The 21,084-nt window shown below is 37.7% G+C and overlaps 1 protein-coding gene across 8 annotated transcripts in view; it reads right to left on the bottom strand.

Moving 5' to 3' along the window:
* The window catches only part of SUCLG2 (succinate-CoA ligase GDP-forming subunit beta), a 271,828-nt gene that overhangs the window by 132,446 nt on the left and 118,298 nt on the right, over positions 1-21,084 (bottom strand). For 7 of the 8 annotated variants that reach the window (XR_009048872.1, XM_057706918.1, XM_057706921.1 and 4 more), the window contains 4 exons: positions 10,989-11,088; positions 9,944-10,034; positions 5,409-5,561; positions 3,702-3,791 (listed from right to left, as the gene is read on the bottom strand). Coding sequence is in view for 7 of the 8 variants with exons in the window: in XM_057706918.1 (XP_057562901.1) it covers positions 3,702-3,791; positions 5,409-5,561; positions 9,944-10,034; positions 10,989-11,088 (434 nt within the window). In the remaining variant the exon portion in view is untranslated. The remainder of the gene's footprint in view (positions 1-3,701; positions 3,792-5,408; positions 5,562-9,943; positions 10,035-10,988; positions 11,089-21,084) is intronic. The other variant, XM_057706925.1, reaches the window with a different exon arrangement.

The following is a 21,084-nucleotide window of genomic DNA, read 5'->3' as shown; positions in this document are numbered from 1 at the left end:
AGCACCTGGGGGGCAATCGTTATTACAGTTGTGTACTATTGTGCAGAGATGGACTAAAAACATTTTTTGAAGCATGACTAGATCTGTGCTGTAAGATGTATAAGGAGTATATGTTATAAAATCTATGTTGTAATATCCACAAGGGAGAACCTGCCTGGCTTGGACACAGAATGTGCCTTATTCCAGAGACTATACATCAAATGAATATAAAGGCTATCCACACAAAGTGTGTCAGTCTGCCCAGGTGTAATAATAAGAAATGGCAGGGCCTGTGGCAAGTTGAGTTTGGCTCCCCTGCTTTCTAAATGTTTTCAAATTAAAAAAAATAAACACAAGTCAAAGAAAACATTCTGCTAGTTAATGTGCAGAGAGCCAGTTTGATACTGCCACCTACTTCCTCAGCAACCATGCTGTACAGAATATTTGTTTTCTTTCTTTTTTGCCACAATTAATGTTATTTTAAGGTTATTTGTTAAGCAATTTAAAAAATTAAATGCCTAACATCAAATATCCTTGGGGCTATATGCATGAAACTCTGACAAATTTACCAATATCTTCAAAAATGTTCTAACAGGTTATAAAAAATTTGAAGAAGTTCTCTTGCACTCCAGGAATTAATATCATCAACATTCATATATGGTTCTTAAAGCTAGCAAGAGGTACAAACCACACACAGAGGGTTAGTGAGCTTGTATTAACTTGGCTTATTGGATGTTTTCATCAGCTTAAATCCTAGAGGCATGTGCTGACAGTTCACAGTGCCTATGTTTTTTGAAATGAATAGTACAGATGATAATTAAGACATGCTTGAGGAACCTGTGGATTTTAGTCATATTCGGTTTTCCCGTGGCTTTAGTCTTTTCAGCCAACTCTTGCTGAAATGTATTTTCACCAGGAACATACACTTGGTAGGTTTTTATGCAAGGTGATGTTTATTTTTGGTTAAATCTAATATTAATATATCACATTTTAGAGACAACAGGCATGAGTCACAGGAAAGATATTAATACTTTTACAAGAGAATCATTTTATATGTTGTTTATCCATGAGTGAGGCACCTCTAAAGGCCCAAACCACATCCTAGATGAAAATTAAGTAACTTTCAAAGTCACATTGAATCAAGGGGCCTCTAAGATACCATATCTTTATCAAAAGAGCACCAATGGCTGATCATTTAAATAATCGTTTTCTCTTCTCAGGTGCCTCCTCTGCTCATAGTACACTGACCCCCGTGACTGGTGGAAGCACTGTAAAGCAGAGATTCCCAAATCTACAGCAACAACAGTTTTCCCTGTGCTCCTGTGCCATGCATTCCACGTTCTACTTTACAAATATAAATAGGTGTTCCCTGATGAACAAATTCAGACACAACTACAGCTGAGATCTCTCTCTCTCTCTCCTTCAGGTTCACTGTCAGCAGGCCAACCACCGCCCTCCGAGCCCCTATGGAACAATGGCTAGTTATTATCTCTGTTCCCTAGGGTTCAGCAGATGACCTTGGTCTGCCTTTGCTGAGCACCTGAAGATTTAAAGCCTTTCACAGAGTCGACAATGAAAAAGGGAAAAAAAAAAAAAAACTGCTTTAAAACACTTCTTTACTTTCCTCGATATATTAAGTCAAAAATATAATGACAATATAGCTACTAATGACCCCTGAGAACGTGCATGTTCAATCTTCCTTCCACAGATAACTCACTTAAAACCTACAGTGTTTAGGGTACTGGGAAAACATGATTCAGTCATTTAAGAGCTATAAATAACTTAACTGTCTCTTACTTTACGTCGGGAGAAGGGACTGATGGTGTACATAATACTATTATTGCCTTCTCTAGAACTCTGTTATGTTTACCTCCTGAGTTTTCAAACCATGTGGTCAGCAGATTTTATCCACTCCAAATTTATCCTCTTGCCACTTACAGCTACCCATCTCTGACTCCCTAGGAATCTCTTTCAAGTGGACATCCTAGATGTGTTTATTTCACTTATTCACGCACACGATAGATGTTTCTTGGGCATTTAATACATTTGCAAGCACTTTGTTGGCAACACAGTAGTGAGCAAGACTGACCAAATCCCTGCTGTGGTGCAGATGAGGATCCAGCAAAGGTGACTGCAAATGTCCAAGAGAAACACAGATGTGCAAAGGGGTTTAGAGGATGTAAACAGGGTTACTGAGCACGTTCTGGAGCTGACTGTAGGACAGTGTGGCTAGAACACAGTGACTACATGGAAAGTGACTCTCCATGACCGCCACTCATACACAAGAAGCCACTTAATAAATGTCAAATGATCAGCTAATATAGTTAGCAGCCTCATACTCAGGAGGTAACACCAACCAGCGCAGCCCTGACCCACAAATCCTCCAGTATCTCTCTTGCAGCACGTCACTATGTGGGCATCTCTTTGCCAATCTCAGAAATGACAATTAATTCCTCTAATTGTCCACTGAATCCTGGTTCTTTCTATGTCCTACTGAGGTTTAGTCCCAGATGATCCTGTTTCCTACTATCATTCTGAAACTTTCGCTTTCCACTGGAGCCTTTTCCCCAATCTTCAAATAAATTCTGTCCTCTCTTAATTTAAACAAATATATTTTAAAGTCTTATTCTGCTTTACCCTTCTAGGACTTGCCTTACTGTTACACTTAAACTTCTAGAAACAGAATCAATCAAAAGAAAAAGTAAAGGCAGGGGAAAAAAGAGTGCACAATTGACTGTTTTACTGCAGGAACGTTGCCCAACTAAATTAAAGGAAACTATAACAATCCCAGAGCCCTATGACAACATACACATACATGCACACAGGGGATGAAGGGTTACCAAGGTGGTTTCTCTTAGCAATGGAAGAGGAAAACAATAGCCAGTAAATTCTCTGATTTAATTGTCAGGCAAGGAAGCTTGCCTACATAGTCATAAAATCAGGCTCTATGGGCAGGACCAAGGGCAGTGCAGGACTGTGATGCTCAAGTCAAGACAGACTCTCTCCCTTAATAGCTCAGAGGGTGATTTTTCTGTCTTTGAAACCAAGGGATATAATTACTAAATTAGCATTATTTAAGCTGTTTTCAGTGAAATATCACCTCTGTGCCATTAACATTCATCACAAATACCCACTAGCCATGAAAGAACAGCAATTAGTTAAGTAATGTGTATTATTAATAACAATAACTGACCTTTCTGGAGTACTGAATATGCAGTTTCACACACCAGGTAATTCAATCCTCATAATAACCCTCTCAGTTAGGATTTCATCACCCCCATTTTACAGATGATGAAAGTGACGTTCAGATGGTCTGAATCACATGTGTACTGAGTAGCAGTATAGCATTCAAACTCAGGTCTGCATAACTCTACAGCCTCTGCTTCTAACCACTATACTGCCTCTTATAATCCATGTGCTGGAGCTGCAATGCTACAGAAAAAACGAAGAGACTAACATACATAACAAAGTGTATGTGTCTGCAGGCAACACACTCACACACACACACATACTGATATATTATATATATATAAACACACGTGTCATAAACATCCTCTTTGACACTAGGGAAATATTTTCTCATCATAAACAACCGGAGGGAAAAAAAGAAAACAATAAATTACCCTATTTCCTGATAATCACAAACATTAGAGACAATTAAGCAAGTTCCCAAACATTTTCTGAGACAACTCAGATATGCCTGCCTCTAATTGCTCAGGTACCTGGTTTTTCAAAGGCCCGAGGAAGCCTAGATTTTCCGCCATCCGCTGAGCTTGGCTGTCCTTTATCCCTTCAATAATGTCAATTTGCTCCTAGTAAAAATGAATCAAATGAGCAAAATTTAGACAGTCAAATGAAAAGATTTATAACCTCAAAAGAAAACGCTTAGTATTTATTTGCAAATGAGTAATTAAAGTGTGGCACCTTTCCAGAGATCTCTGAGCTGGGCCACCACAGCTGCCTATAGGGTATATTTTAATTAGCAGACCATCTATAAAACAGCCTTTCCAAAAACTATATAATTCTTCGGGGTGACATGCTGACAAGACAACTGGATGCCAGTTTTCACTTTTAATCACTATACAGATGGCAGTGACAAATATTTAGTCAGTTAATTTTTATGACATTTTTTGGAAGGCTTCCAAAGTAAGTTTCTCCTGCCTAATATCGCTGTTAAGTTTAGAGCTTATCTTATACAGGTTAAATATTACCTTATGATTTAAACACTCTATTGATGATGATGATGATTAACCATACCTCAGCTCTGCAAAGGGCCATTCCCTCCAAGATACTGACTGCTGTTCATATACATTATTTCATGTATTCTGGTAACAAATGGAATGGCTTGTTTTAAATCATGTTAATTTAATAAATAAATAAATAAATAAATAAATAAATAAATACGTAGGTATTATTGGTAAGCCAGCATGTAAAGTCTCAATTTAACTTCAAAAGTAGTTAAATATGTAACATCGGTGAAAATATTTTAAAACCAAAGTATTGGTATCTTATATAAATGAAGAGGTTCAGGAAATAAAATCCTTGCTTTTTGGAGGGAAAAAAAAATCACTTTCTAAAAGAAATAATGAATGTTTCTGCTAGAAATTTTTTATGTGATTCTTTTTTGACACTAAGAACTCGGAATTAAATGTTGGGATTATAGTTCTAAAGACCTTGGGTTTTTCTTCTTATAGCTGAGGTAGGTTTAGAAGCACTTCACATACATCACCTCATTTAATCCTCCCAATTCAATGGGGTGGGAATTAGCCCCATTTTCTTTTTACTCATTCAAAATATGAGGCTTAGAGACATTGAGAAACTTAATTTGCTTGTTAGGATTTGACCTCAGGTCTCTTTGACTAGAAACTAATCTTAATATCAAAAAAACAAACAAACAAACAAAACCCACCACAAAAAACAAACAAACAACAAAAAAAACACACAAACAAGATTTAGTGGACTGAAACAAATTGATAGAATCTGGGCCTTAGAAGGATTCTACTTTACATTCCAGTATTGACAGACATCGAGGCTGTCTCTAGTTTACATCTGATTTCCTAGGAGAGAATTTCTGGGTCATATATATTGTTAAATGGGGTAGAATTAACCAAGAGGAAATGCAAATATTACAGTCATCTCCTATTGGTTAATTCTTGGGGCAAGTTGGATGGAAAGAAACGAGGGAGGAAAGAAAAGGCAACAAAGAAGAAAGAACATAGGGAGGGAAAAAGCAAAGAAAAAGACCTTGAAAAGTGCACACTTTTGGATCTACCCAACCTCCAATTGGACACCCAGTAAGAAAAAGGACTCAACATCTTCATGCCTTAAATCCCAGAAACAGTCTACCAGGCTCAGACTCCACATTAAATTTTTAACAGCTTGTACAGCAACAACCAACGAACAGAGCATAGTCTGGAATCTAAACATACCTTAAAAATAAGTTCTGGATTTGAAGCTGCCACCTCCTCAATGTCAACACCCCCCTGAGGGCTGCCCACCAGCACGGGGCCATTGCAGGACCGGTCCATCAGAATGGCCAAGTAGGTTTCCCTGGAAATGTCCAAGGCTTCAGCAACCATCACCTACCACATTAGTGGGAAAGTCAAATTAAGTCAGCATCGAGCTGATTTCCACTTGGAATCTATACAAACTTGCTACACAAATCAAACAGCTTCATTTTCAGGCTCTTTAAACCTAGTGAGATTTGAGAGTTTTGCTCTCATGGTGCACAGTGCCCATTTTCACCCCCTTAATTGATCCTGTTAACTTGTTCATGTGACAGGTATTTGGTTTGCCTCAAGGAACCTTCCCACTTTAATCTTCTTTTTCTTCTTCCTTCAGAAACTCTGACACTTAAGAAAAACTCCAAGGAAGCAGCTGTTATTTTAATTTGAGACATTAACAGTACATATATATTACTACACTGATTTTTCTCAGATTGCACTGGTGGAAAACCAAGTTTGGTTGCCAAAGAAGGATTCTTTTTATGGTATGTCTGTTGCTTCCTATGTTTGGATACTTCTGTCTCTTGGATCACTGTATTTTTATTTCAATTATACTTTCTTTTAAATTACAAACATAATATTTGCTTGTTCGAAAATAATGCAAACAATACTAACAGTATATAGAGGAGACAGCGAAAGCAGCCCCCTGCTGCACATACACACCCCTTGGGCCCCAGCAGTCAGGGTGACCATGAGGTCATATGGAACTTTTGTGATAATCAGAAAAAGTCGTCCCTTCCTCTCTGAGGATGTGGTCATATGCCAGGACCATGACTGGGCAAGGAGGCAAAATAGATGGAAGGATATCTTTCTCCATGCATGCCCCACCCAGGTGTCCATTTGCTCTGCACAACCTCAACAACCGCACAGAACAGCCCTGCCAGGAAAAACCACTACTAATTTTTACCTCTTCCCTATGCATCTGCAGGCATTACAGTCACGGAATCATCTTATACACAGATGCATATTATATACACTTGAAAGCCTTTCTTTCTTCCTTTTTGCTTTTAATCTTAATACCACAACTTGGATTGTACCAGGTCTTCTCTCCATTGCGACTACACAGTACTCATATGTCAATATTTATGTGACCATGTCCCTGCTGACAGACATTTATGTGGACTCATGTTTCTAAAATGCTACCTCAGTGATTATTTCTGTACATGTAGCTTTGTTTTAGTATCCCTGTGGTCAAGATATATAAAGGTAAAATGGCTAGGTTTTAGATTCTTCATATTTAAAGTTTTGATAAGTACTATCAAATTTCCTTGGAGAGAAAGGCTGTACCAACATATACTCCCAACAAAAATAGTAAAAGATATCTTGGATGCTTTTCAACAGAAAATAAGAATATCCATAAAGAATCAGTGCTAGAAGTGAAAGTAACAAAATCACACACGTTGCTTTTCCTAAAAGTAGTTCAGTGATACGTTTCACGAAAAATGTTACTGATTAAGTAACATTAGATTTTAGCTACCCATAAGTCACAAAAGCACTAATTTTTAAGTCACATGAAATGGAATAAATATATGATGACCTAGAAAGCTATATAATGAATACAGAACTCCTTCTTTTCACACCTTTATGGAATTTATTACTAGTTAAAAATAAAGCATCTTGTAAGGGGCTTCATAGTGATTCTTCTATCATAAATGATAGCTCATGAGTTAGTAAGAAATATTTCTTGGCACATGGTGTTAGGATTTTCATAGAACTACTCTGATTTCAAGTTCACTTTCTAATACAGAGCTAGTCTAGTGAACCAGATTTAATAACTTTCAGTAGTTATTCTGACAAGCAACACAACATTATAACTTTTTAGGATAAGTGTCATCAAGAGTCCTATTCTTAATCTTCTAAAGTGTTGACAGATGTGCTCTGCATTCCTATCAAATTTCTATTTGTAAAGACCAGCTGCTGCCTCAAACAGCTCCTGCTTAGTAGAAATAACCCATCACTCTTTAAAAAAACATTCCCAGGAAAATGATTATCAATAGATAATTCAAGAAATTTTTATATAAGACCAGTTTTTTGACATTAAGTTGCCCTTCATATGACCCAGGGACTTTAAGGATTGTTACAGAATCTAAATGGACTCCATGAACATTCATGCCATGAGAAGCTCAGTTAGATACATTTCAGCAATCTTCATCTGTGACTGACACAAACAGTATCATCAAGACAGCCTTTCCTTGGAGTCTTCCAGTATAGAAAGCTTTTTAACGTACTTTACCCTATTTGACCAACGAACCTGTTTTTCATTTTTTTATTGTTTGTTCATTTTGTTTTGTTTTTTTTATATATCATGCTACTCATATTGGTAGTCTGTGGATGAGAGCTAGTGTACAAACTATTTTTAACAGGGTACTCAGTTTTTGAACTTATTTCTTTGCATAACAGTAACCATTACTGGTACTGACTCATGGAGCATATGATGAGTGGCACTGTCTTACCTCCCCTATTACTATCCCAAAGAACACACCATAAACACAGACTTAGGGAAAAAAACCCAATGTGCATAGATGTATGTAATGTGCTTAAATAGCTTCTTAAACAAACTTAGAAATCTGAAGTTTCTATAATCTGGGAACTTCTGATTGATGACCAAGATTCCATAAATTAAAAATGTATGTTCCTTAAAGTCATATATAATATTATTGTTACAGAAATGTGGTAGTACACATTTTACAGAGGAAATGGACAGAAACAATATTCTGCAATTATTTCTAAGGTGTGAGAATAGAAGGAAATTTTACTTTCTAATTTTTACATTTCTGTACTATTGGAATTTTTTATGTATGTTAATCACTTTTGCAATCAGGAAAAAAAATACTTAAAAATAAATCTCTATGGTACCTTCCTGGCAATGACTCAATTCATAAGAATGCACTTTTCTCTAGTGTTTCAGGAACCTACCTACAAATTAATTTTATGCATATCTATATAGTGTGAATCCTCTTTTGTGTACTTTTATATGCTTTTTAAAGGTATTACCAACTCTAACCTAAAACCCCATGTGTCCATATAAAACAACAAATTCCTACAAAGAAAACTACTAATCATATCCTCTGGAGATAAATTTTGAAGAATTTACACAGGTAAAGGCTCATAACCAGTTTAAAAAAGGAAAATAAAAGTACGGTGCTGGGCTGAACAAAAATAAATGCAAAAACCCACTTTAAGATGTAAACAGTTCTTGCATCTACCTGAGAGGCAGTGGGAAAGGGAAATAACAAGAACCGGTTTTGTTTGTGGGCTTCCTCAACATTTAGAAAGGCTCTGTGTTCTCAGAGGGAAGGAACTAATGACCTGCCAGTATCCCCAACTCTCTTCAGCTCAGTGTCCTTTTCAGGACCAAGACAGGCGCTCTCATGGAATGCTAAGACCCAGCTGGTGATTTTGAGGGGCTGCCATATCAAAGATTTTCCATACAACTCTCTCTGAAAAGTACAAACAGAACGTACTGCCTCAGCTTCCCTAAGCATCGCACTCTGGAGAAGATTATCACCTGTGATTCTGTGTCCACAGAGCAGACAGTTGCCTCTCCAAAATGCTGGGCCCTAATTTACTGTTACAGTGTCATGATGGGGCCTTCTAACCATCTGTGCCTCCCGGGCCTGGGGTGAGTGACCTGTATAGTTGCCCAGGGCTGCACACTTAGAAGGGTCCCGCTCTTGGTTGCTGGTTTAATGTTCTGCTATAGCTGACCTGAAATTTGAATAAGCATCCCACATTTTTATTTTACACTGGATCCTGCAAATCAGGCAGCCAGTTCTGGTGCCTCAATACATGACAGGGAGTCCAGCAAAGGTGAACAGACTGATAGGAGAGCAAGTTAGGCTCTGGCCTTAGCTTTGCCATCACAATTTCACGGCTGAGACAGGCCACTTTGCTCTGGGCTTTATTTTCTGTGTGTGCATGTGTGTGTGTGTGTGTGTGTGTGTGTGTGTGTATACATGTATGTGCCCTATACACACTTGGGTGTGCCAACAGACCTCAATAATACAACATACTCCCAGTGATAACACTGAGACAAAGTGGTAACAATCTCAAAGTAAGTATAGGGGCACACAGAAAAACAGCCATAAACAGGTGCAGTAATTCTGACAGGATGAGGGTGGGGCTGCGAGGGAGCAGACAAGGTCCCTCACTGAGTCTAGGAGCTATCATGCCAAGCTCTGTTGGCTTTAAACAGAATGTGTCTGTGTTCTAAAAGAAAAAGTATTATTTCAATCACTACTTATCTTTACTAAATGCTGATGATAACAAACACTATCGCAACTTTAGAATCCTTGTATTTCTCCTTGAAGTTATACCACACACAAAACCATGTGAGCTTTAAAAAATAAAATGGCGCATTGCCAGAGAGCATTGCTTCATTAGATTCTGTCAAAACCGAAGTATGATTTTCTTTTTTTTTTAACACATACACAGAAAATGACCAAAAGCATTCACATTACCTTGTTAACTTTCACACCTTCTTTTGGAGTTTGTTTTGTTGCCAGATTATACCCAATCATCTGTTTAGCCAGCTGTCCTACAACTTTAGGGCTAAGAGAGAGGAGGAAAAAAGAGAGAGAGAAAGAAAGACGATAAAGTCAATGTGTATGTCAAAAATCATTTTAAAGCAGAGTCCGTATTATACACCCATGTCCATCTTGCCCAGGGCCCACCTCCACCTTCATAGAATCCATGGTACTTTCTGCTCATACACTAGGTGCCTAGCATCGTGCCAGGGGCTCACCAAGGGCTGTATATATATATATATATATGAATGAATGGAACTATAGGAGAGGAGGGAAGGGGAGAGAAGGGAAGGGTAAAGGAGAGGAGAGGAGGGAAAGGGAGGGGAGGGGAGATAAGGGAAACAGAAAGAAGCTTGCTTACATTGGCTATCCTCTTCCCCCAAATAAGTTACAGCCAGAGTAGAGAGACAACGCTGAAATGCGTAGCAGACCTGGATAGGAGCTGAGTAACAAATACTGGAGAGCAGGCCATTTGGGAAGTAACGACCAAAGATGGGGGTAAAGGGAAGAGGAAGGATCAAAGTAAACCACGAAAGGGATGTGTCAGGAGAGGAGAGGAGAGTGTTCAATGTGTGGAGACAAAGGAGATAAAGCTGACTGACAGGCTCAGATAAAGGACGAATTAGACTATCAGACAGGAGGGACCAATGATGCCATTGGTAATGGGGAGCCACTGCAAGTTCTGGAGTAGGAGAGTGGCATTAGAGAAGCAGCATTTCATTTGTAAGTAGTATCATTTCAAACACGATGAATCATTGTCTAGAACAGGAGTGTCCAGTTTTCAACAATTAGTGAACAAAAATCCTTTTATGGGAGGAGAAGGAAAACTAGGGCACTGCCAGAATCCTCTACCTGTAATTTATTTCCTTTATTTGCTACTCCCACCCCAACCCTCTTTCTCAGGGCTCCTTTCAATCATGAGCAGGATCTTCCATAACTGCTTGGCCCAAAGACAAGGAATTAAAACCTCCAGACTTACTCTTTTGTTAAATGAACGCCTCCTTTCAAACCGCTACTGAAGACACCTTTTCCTCTTCCTCCAGCTAAGATCTGGGCTTTTAAAACAATTTCTTTTGCATCTGCAAAAGAAAATCCAGAGTCAATAGTTGATTTTAAATTCTTTATTTTTAAGCAACAAGGGAAGTGGTAATGACATAACTTGCAAAAGTGACTGGTAAAAGCTCTTTCAAAATGACTTTGAAAATGAAGGCAATAAAGAACTTCAAAAAACATCAACGCACCTAAATACAGTCTGTTTATTGAAGACATTCAAATATTTCCTGCCACTTTAATCTAATACTCAACCATCCCAAGGGAGAGCAAGGCATGTGTTCCCTCGCTCTTCTGAGTGTCAGAAGATGCTAACTAAATCCAGGCTAGAAATAATAATTTTACTGTGTAATGACACTTCCATGTGGCAGAGACACCAATCTGCCAATCAGAGGAGCTAACTACCTGTCAGCCATCTGAGATGTCAAAGGGAAGACTGGTTTACGCGGGGGAAAGGTTTAAAGACAAGATACAAAGGGAGCATTTTATAACTGTATTCTTGGAAACCAACAGTTTTCTGAGCAGTTGTTCTAAGTATCAGTAGGGCTGGGTAAGGAGGAGGAAGGGGATTAAAAATAAAAGAAAATAAAAGCAAGCAGTATTTTTTCAATGTTGGCAGGGTAACAGAACATCCCAGAGGAAAGTGGTTGTGGAATCTTTGTTTCTCAACACGCTCAAGGAAAGAGTGAACTGTTTGCTTTTGACCTTTGAGACCAAAGTCATAAACTCAAATATCTTTACGGGCCTGGAGAGAAAGCTGGATGTGTGAAGCAGCCCAGTGACAGAAAAGGGGCCCTCAGCCAACAGGAATGCTCCCCTATACAACCAAAAAAAAAAAAAAAAGGCAGCCCCCAAATCAAATGTGTTTAATAAACCAAAGAGTACACATCTTCAGGCCACAGCTGGCATTCTCTGTTTGTGATTCAATTTTGTCTAAAATTAGAGAATTAAGTCAGACAATCTCTGATACGGCCCTAACAGTTTTCTGGTTCAGCACACCAGATTTAGAATCGCAGACCCAGGTTTTAATCAAGCCTTTATCCCTTGCACAGCTGTGTGACATTAGGCACATTACTTAATGTCTCTAAGACTCAGTTTACTCAATTATAAAACAATGTTGAAGGTTGTTTTAAGAATTAGACAATATATGTGACTATCCCAAGAGACTAAAAACTCACATGACTAATGAAAGATTATTGCCACAATCAGTTAGTCCATTTACTACCTTTGCATACTGTGAAGAACCAAAAGGATTGTGTCCATTCAGGTAGAGATGGTAAAAAGTGCTGGAATCTGCCACCATTCATGCAAGGTCCATAACTGTTGGCTATTTCAGCTATTACTATCATCGCCGTTGTTACTCATAGGCAAGCAGGCAAAGGGTCAAAAAGAAGGAGCCACAGGTTTTATCATGAAGGCAATAGGAAGCTATGGAAGGATTTGGCCCTATGAAGTCAATGGGTAAGACAGTTACTCTAAGATGATGTAATCAGATTATGAAGGTTCATTGTCTTTATTGGTTGGTCTTCCTTTCCATATTTGCTCACACTCAGAAAACCACCTTCTCTCAGAAGCAAACACAGCTCCTTCTTTCCTGCCCTCGAAAACCTCTGACAATAGTTTCTGCCTTCGATATGAACCATCGCAACATCAGTCAAACGATGTCTTATAATAAACTGGTTCCCATCAAATTGAGTAAAAGACAAGACATGGTGACTGCTCATTATCGAAAACTCACCAGGAATGGAACCAAGTAAAATGAATTTATTGCATATTTAGGCTATTGCATGTAGGAGTAATACTGAGATCAAGAACTTTGGAGTAAAACAGACTTAGTTAAAATCTCCAGCTCTGCCTATCTGTTTATTTACAGAGAAAAGGAAAATGAGATTCAGAAAGGTAAAAGTAACATGTCCATCTGTAAAATGGTCATAACAAAATAATCTATAGTGTTAAAATGATGTGAAGAATAAATGAAAATAGTAGGTAAAGTATTCATCTCAAAGTCTGGCACATTAAAAAAAGGGTCAAAATATGACGGCTATCATCATTATAATTATTTTCAGCTATTAAGCAAAACAGAATACAGAAAGACATTTCCAATTTCTCTTTTGAAGACATCAAGTAGAAAAAACACTTTTTGCTGTCTATTCAAGTTTTTAATTGTGATCTCTTCAAATTCTTTAAAGAGGATAACCAGCATTCCATTGCCATTATCCTTTCCCATCTCCTTCTCATCCAGAAAAAAAAGAGAGGCTTTCCTCTCCAAGCTTTCCAACAGCAAAACTTGAAAGCCGTGCAGACTACCTAAATGGGAAATATTAACTGGTATTACACAGACCTGATTAGTTAAGCTTTAGGCACTAACCATCAAGACACAGAAATAGTTGTAGGCTCAAAGAAATCTCAAATATTCATATCACCATTGACTATGTATCAAAGGACTACATGCCACTCAGCTGGTAGACCAAGCAACCACTTTGTAGATTGTGAAGCCACATACTGGGGCAAACAGAAAAAGGGAAAGAAAAAAGACTATATCAAATCTAGGTATATCTTCTGCAACTTACACCCCAAGTGAAAAATAAGTTCATTACACTCATCTCTTCCTTAGTTCTAAAATTCTACATCAGTACAGCAGGTCAGCAGCCCAAAGTAAAATAAGTTTGTCTCATCTTGAGGGTAACTAACATAAAGTAATTTACTTCATGTGGTTATTTACTCAAAGTGTTGAAAATTAAGTGACCCAATCCTACTGAACAGTAACTAGTTTTTTCATTCAGTATTTACCAAGTGGATTCACACTTAATGTCAGTTTCCATTTTATTTAAAGATCTGATTTTTCTAAAAGCTCATACAAATTTCTGCTTGTTTTCTTAATATTACCTTTCTGTTCTCCAACAGAATTATAAAAGAATATCCCATATAGGAATTCCATCTCTGCATGAATACACAAGATGATTTAACTGTATTTTAGGATATAAAGCTAAAAAGAGACTGGAGAAAAAGCTCTTCTTCAATTGATTTTGTACAGAAATGGATTGCATCTATACCATATTACTGGTATAACCCAGGGCTGTGTAACTCCAAATTCCCTGCTCTTAACTGATACTCTTACATGCAGTAGCCTAAATATACAATACATTCACTTTATTCTGTTCCTTTCCTGGTGAGTTTCTGATAATGAGGAGTGCTCATGGCTAGGCTTCTACTGGGTTTGATGGAAACCGGTTTACTATAATTCATATGTATTTTAGGAGGAAAAAGCACATATTTGATAAACTTAACAGACATGTAAGACTTTCAAAACTATATCACTTAAGAGAACAAAATAGCCATTAAGAAAGTCTAAAAAAACCCCTCTAAGCCATGGTCTTATTTCACTCTCTTAGCTGCATTAAAATAATGCTTTCTCATTGTTTTTCTCCCATTCTCCACTAAAACAAGTGTTATTATAATTACAATAATACAGTTTTATACCAATTTTTATAGTTCCCCAACAGTCCCATGCTGGATAATAAACATTCTTGGAAGCATTATTAAATATAAAAGAATAAATAAATTCATTAAGGAAAGCATAACCTCAACAGAATAAATAAGAAATGTTTTTAATTAGGCAAGCTTTGTAAAACTAGTTCACTTTGCTTTTCAGAGATGGAATTCTGAAGATATTTTTATGCAAAATAATGTTCATAAGACATACTTCAGAACTGGAACATAAATGGGCCTCAGCAAATGTCTGAAAATGTCAGTCAAGAATATCAATAAGAGTAAGTTATTTTCAACTATCCTTTTAAAATAGTTTGGTGATGAACCAAATATCTATATTACTGAACCAGTTTTTATTCAGTACTGTTCTCTTCCAAAATATAACACTTCCTAAACACAAAATGTATTACTCTATATACCAGGACTACAGCAAGATGACTACTACCATGATTATCTATTTTGAGTCAATAACATTGTACTTTGGGGGGGGGGGGGGTTACAATTTCTATGACTCACTGACAAGCAAAATTGGAATATTCAGTTATCAGTATAACTGCATTATATAATTTCTAGCATAGTGATCACCTTTCTTGAGGTTTGACAGAATTCTTAATAGAGAAAGTTAAAATGTACTTCAGGTTTACCTATTACTGAAAGGCAAGGAGAAAGGAGGGGGAGAGGCAAGAGAAGAGTTGAAAGATACTATGAAAAGATGAATCTTAATAAAGAACACACAATTATAGAATGATAACAGAGACCCAAGTGGCAATTTCCCAAAGGAAATGAACTAACCTTCCTGTTTTCATTATGACCCCAGAACCCGAACTTAAAAGTGGAGAACTACCCATCTTCAATCATTACTGTAATATTTCCTGTGGACTGACTCCTATTTCCTCAAACTGTGACTAGGTTGTTCGCTGTGAAACAGCGAGACTGAAACAACTATTTCAACTTTCAATAAGTCTGACATGGGCTCACAAACACTGGGATAGAGAATTTCAAATACATGAGATGTTAGAATTAGCTATTTCACCATTGGTCACATCCCTAGGCTAAAATAGAATTGGAGATACCTGGCTCTCCATCAGACTGCTACCCATCAAAGATTTAAACTATACACACCTAGAACAGTGATTTATATACAAAAGTAAAAGATGGAAATGAGACAATCTCTAGGACAAGGGTTTTGTGATACAAACAGGAAGCTGTCCAGGGAGACATTTCACATTAAAAAATTCTTTACTGATAAGGCTTTTATGTAAGTTTTAAGTCTTAATTTCTTATTGAATATGGTAGCCAATTAATTTCACATTATCTAAAATAATTCCTTCATTTGGATACTGTGGGGACATTTTAATGCCCATTTCAGCAGTTATTGATTATAAAGAAGATAATAATATTATCTTAACACAAAACAATTTTATTTTCAAGGGAATCATTTTGAGTTCCTATAAAAATTCCTAAATTAAAGTTTGATAAATCATTCTTTTTTCAAATTGCCATACTCTTAAAAATATTGTATATTTAATCCTACATTATAGGCCTCATTAAAATCTGTAATAATAAATTAGCCTACTATTCTGATCTTGTCACTGGTGTTCTTAATTGCTCTCATAACTGTTAATACACACTTTGTTGGTGATAAAAATTTTAAAGCCAGATGAAAACTACTTCCAGAAAGGCTTGATTTAGTTTCAAAATCTTACTCTTTCTGTAGATTAACACTTATAAACCAATCTTACATTTTACCTATTAGATTAAAAGATATATTTCTATAAGAAAGGTTAGGGATACAACCTCCTAACATTGATGGCAAAAATAATGTGACTGAATTCAAGCACCTGTAGCAAATCAAAAAAGGTCTAATACTATAAGACTGCAACCACAGGACATTAAACAAACCTCCTGTAAATGAAAACACTTGAAAAAAAGACATTTTTTCAGAACAAACAAGTTTCTTTAAAGAAGAAATTTCCAGAAATCTCTACTCTGTTTTATGTATAGTAGAGATTAATGATATACATTAATAATAATAACAATATCTTGGGACTTCCCCGGTGGTGCAGTGGTTAAGAATCCATGTGTCAATGCAGGGGACACGGGTTCGAGCCCTGGTCCGGGAAGATCCCATATGCCACAGAGCAACTAAGCCCATGCACCACAACTACTGAGCCTGCAATCTAGAGCCCGTGAGCCACAACTACTGAGCCCATGTGCCACAACTATTGAAGCCTGTGCGCCTAGGGCCTGTGTTCCACAACAAGAAAAAGCCAGCACAATGAGAAGCCCGCACACCACATTGAAGAGCAGCCCCCGCTCGCCACAACTAGAGAGAAAGCCAGAGCGCAGCAACAAAGACCCAACGCAGCCAAAACTAATAAATAAATAAATAAATAAATAAATATCTGTGTAACATTTGTAACTTCAACATATCCTGGAAACAGTCACGGATGATGAAAAGCATTTATGAACATCAATAGCATTTCTACAGTATTTTGTGGTATATTTGAAGGAAAAGAATGATAAAGGAAAACCAGCTATTAAAAAAATCATTTTTTTTCCCCGATTTTTAACGCAAAGGTGTTCAGTCAGGGTTCAATTAGGGAAGCAGAACCACTATGAGTTATGGATAAGGGATTTATTACAGGAATTATAGCTGAATTTGTAGGAGATGGTGAGAAAGGGAAGATGTGAAAGCAGAGGTCAGAGGATCAGAGGAGTCACCCCCAGCCAATCAGAGAAACTAGAACATGCAGGAGCTGTGGAGAAGGGTATGGGACTTGTTGCCAAGCATCTCATGATGGGTTTGTGTCCATGTTGATCAGCAAGGTCAGCAGCTGGGAGAATAGCTGGACATGGAGCACAAAAGAGCAAAGACAAAGTTGGACCCTCTTACCAGTCTGTCTACATCTGCCCAACAATGCACCACAGAGTAATGGCTGCATTCCAAGTTCTGCGCAAATTCCAAATCCGGTATATACAAGGAAGGGGATTCTGAGAAAGAGTTCCACCTTAACCAAGCTGACACAGTATAAATTACCACAGATGATAATAAAGGCATCAGAAGGCAAAGCCCATAACTGCTGCAGGTTCAGAATTAACACTGTTTTACATTTTTCTGAGAGGCTTAAGAACCTACCCTGGGCCAAGGCATATCCTTCCTTCAGTAGCAGACAATTGGGAGCTACCTGATAATACAGATATATAAGGGGATCTCCTGTTGATCTGAACCAGTGATGAACAAGAGGGGAGAAAAAGGTGGCAATGTTCAGAAATGATATGGGAAGATAAACTCACAACGGTTTTATTTTCAGAACCAATTGGAAAGAATGTGAAATTTAAAACGTATGCAACATATACACTGCCAGGCTGCACCCACGTTTAAAGATGTTTCTTTCCCTTTCACAGCAATATTACTAGTATTTTGAGATCTTCCACCTTCATGTATTAGAAATCTTGTCTATTCCCTATTTTCTCTTACCTAAGTCAATTCCTCTATCTGGCCCTCCACTTGGTGAGAAATGCTCTCATACACTACTATCTGGAATCAGTCCCACTGTGTCTGCTGTCCCCATTCTACCACCCTGGTCTACTGGCCACACCACCACCAGTTTCCTCTAGTCAAGAAAGATCCTCCAGATTCTCACAAGTGAGTCCTTGCAGGAGACCTTCTCCAGCAAAGTGGCTGTGCCCCTAGTGAGACCGCTTTTTCCTTTTTAGCACAGTCTCTATCCCAGAGGACACAGCCTCCAGGGGAGACTTGGGATCAATCAAACCTGATGCTTTTGTGCCCTCAGAGCTGCAGCTCCTGCTGCCCAGGCTTCCCCTTTCCTCACTCATGGAGATCTACCAGGAACCCCGCATCATTCTAACCAGCTCCGCTCTTTAGAGACCCTTTCTCCAGACAGGCCCTGATTTCCCAATTGCAGAGTGCATTCAAAATCCTTCTCAGACTCCTGAGTCCAATGCAAATCAAGGAATAGTACTGGGCATCTGTTCCATGCTCCTGAAAAATTCATGATGGTTAAGAAACATGGAATGTTCTGAGACAATTAGGAGGTCCATCTGTCCAATGTGAACAGAACACACTTTGGTAGAGCAATACCACTTCTGTGAAAATCAACTATAGAAACAAGGATTTTCATTGCAATGTAATTGTAAGAGGGAAACACTGAAAACAACCAAAATGTCCATCAGCATTTGGACATTCAGGATTAGAAAAACAAACTTTACATAACCACATGATGAAATAATACAACACTATATATGTATTAACCACGATTAAGTATATCTTTATGTATAAACATGGGGAAATGTCTACCAGACACTATATGCTTTAAACTGAGTTAATGATTAATATTTAAAAATAAATACTCACATTTGTGCATCATTATATAGTCATAATGAAATCTAAATGGATAATAACCAATTATTAACCGAGGTTATCTTAAGGAGGTAAGGAGGGCTATTATGGGTAGAATATTACCTTTTATCAGTACTGATTCAAATTTTTTGCAATTATCATGTGCCGTCAAAAAATAAAAATAAAAATGAGACTAAAAATGAGATAAATATATGCAGTTATTTATAGTGCTTTGTCTTGAATATATAAATGTTTCTTTCTGTATTAGCCTTTATAATTTTACTCCATGGGGTCAGAGATGTCTATATTTGAGGAGGCCTCCAGAAAACTTCTTCAACAAACATGGCTCATCATCTTACAACATGACCTCCTAAAGTCTCATGAAAGAAAATTGACAGCAGCAGAAAAATGTCTTGTCCTTTTAAAACATCTATTGAGGGACTTCCTAGGTGGCACAGTGGTTAAAAATCCGCCTGCCAATGCAGGGGACATGGGTTCAAGCCCTGCCCCAGGAGGATACCAAATGCCACAGAGCAACTAAGCCCATGCACCACAACTATTGAGGCTGTGTGCTGCAACTGCTGTAGCCCCCGCGCCTGGAGCCCGCGCTCTACAGCGGGAGAGGCCACCAAAGTGAGAAGCCCATGCACCACAATGAAGAGTGGCCCCCGCTCACCGCAACTAGAGAAGGCCCGTGTGCAGCAACGAAGATCCAACGCAGCCAATAAATAAATAAAATAAATAAATTTAAAAAAATAAAAAAATAAAAAAATCATAGTCACTGTCTTTCAGAAACTTAAAATCTACTGACGGAAAGAGATACAAAGAATTACTGAAAAATATGAACGCTTTCACAAGTGGCAAGAACAAAGTATAGAGAGAAGAGGAACTGGTGTCAAGTTAAGCAGGCCAGGAAAAGAGCCATGAAGAGAAGAAGAGCTGTGAGTTTTCTAGGTAGATAAAGCTGGGGAGTGAGGACACTAAGAGGTAAACAGCTAAGAAAGGCTACTTTGCTTTTCTATCTATACTTGTATGGCTATCTTAGTTACCTATTTAAATTAGAAACCACCATAGCACCACTTCAAATAAACCAGTAAATCATACCAAGGATTCAGCACTCAAATTTGTTATTTCAGATCTTCAGAAAACCTCTATGTATTAAAGTTTACTATCTATGTTCAGGAACAGCATATAAATGAAAAAACACACTTACGGTGTTTGTTAAATTTAGTTATTTTGCCCTACATGCTTTTAAAATCTCCAATAATTTTACCAAGGTGGTCTTTAAAAAGCCTCCAAGGGGTCAGTGAGATTCAAACTAAGCAGCTGTTTAATGAAAGCAAGAGTTAAGTATATGTCCACTCCTCCTAACCTGCAAATCAACACACATTGCAGACTTAAAATGTGCAACCATTCTAAAAGCCAGAAATATAGAATTCCAAACACCAGCTTGGTGATGTTGCTAAAAAAAAGGAACCCGTGAGGTTTTCATTTTCCATTTTAACGTGCTAAAGTGGTGGATGACACTCTGAAGTTAAGTAGAAGCCAGGAATGACCCACCCCAAGGGAGATAAAAGATCTCAAAACCACTTTCCTATGATATACACATCTACTGTGGTCCAGCATAATTTGTTATGTAGCTTTCAAATTGCACTGAGTTTTAAATTGCAATGTCTTACTCTTCTATTGCCTGTCCTGATTCATTCATTGTGTCTGAAATCTAAGTCTATTGCTTGAATGTTAAACATGGAGAGGACTTTAGATTGCATCCTAGAGGATGAAATCATGCAATTTCAGTGAACTAGGAAGAGTTTATATTTGGCTGACTTTCGAGGCCTGAGAGATAGTTACTTTTTCCTTTTCCTGCTATGCCAGCTTTCTTTGGTTTTCTTCCTTTCTTTCTTCCCCTTTCCTTCCTTCTTCCTTCCCAGCCTTCCTTCCTCCTTTTCTCTTACCTTTCCTTGTATTATTTCCAATTTATTTAACTGCAAGTTCAATTATATAAGATAACTAACTTCAGTTTCAACAGTTCAGATTCAACAGCCAGAAAGATCAGCACTAACTTCAAATTTCACCTCCATCACACCCTCCTCTGAACCACTCCCAAATAAGGACTAATACACTTAAATCCCTCAGAATTGGAGCATTCATCATCAACCTGAACTATACCTGA

The sequence above is a fragment of the Hippopotamus amphibius genome, chromosome 13 (assembly GCF_030028045.1).
Source record: "Hippopotamus amphibius kiboko isolate mHipAmp2 chromosome 13, mHipAmp2.hap2, whole genome shotgun sequence".
Lineage (NCBI taxonomy): Eukaryota > Metazoa > Chordata > Mammalia > Artiodactyla > Hippopotamidae > Hippopotamus > Hippopotamus amphibius.
The sequence above is the reverse complement of the archived record's forward strand: the minus strand, read 5'-3'. Positions and strand labels throughout refer to the sequence as shown.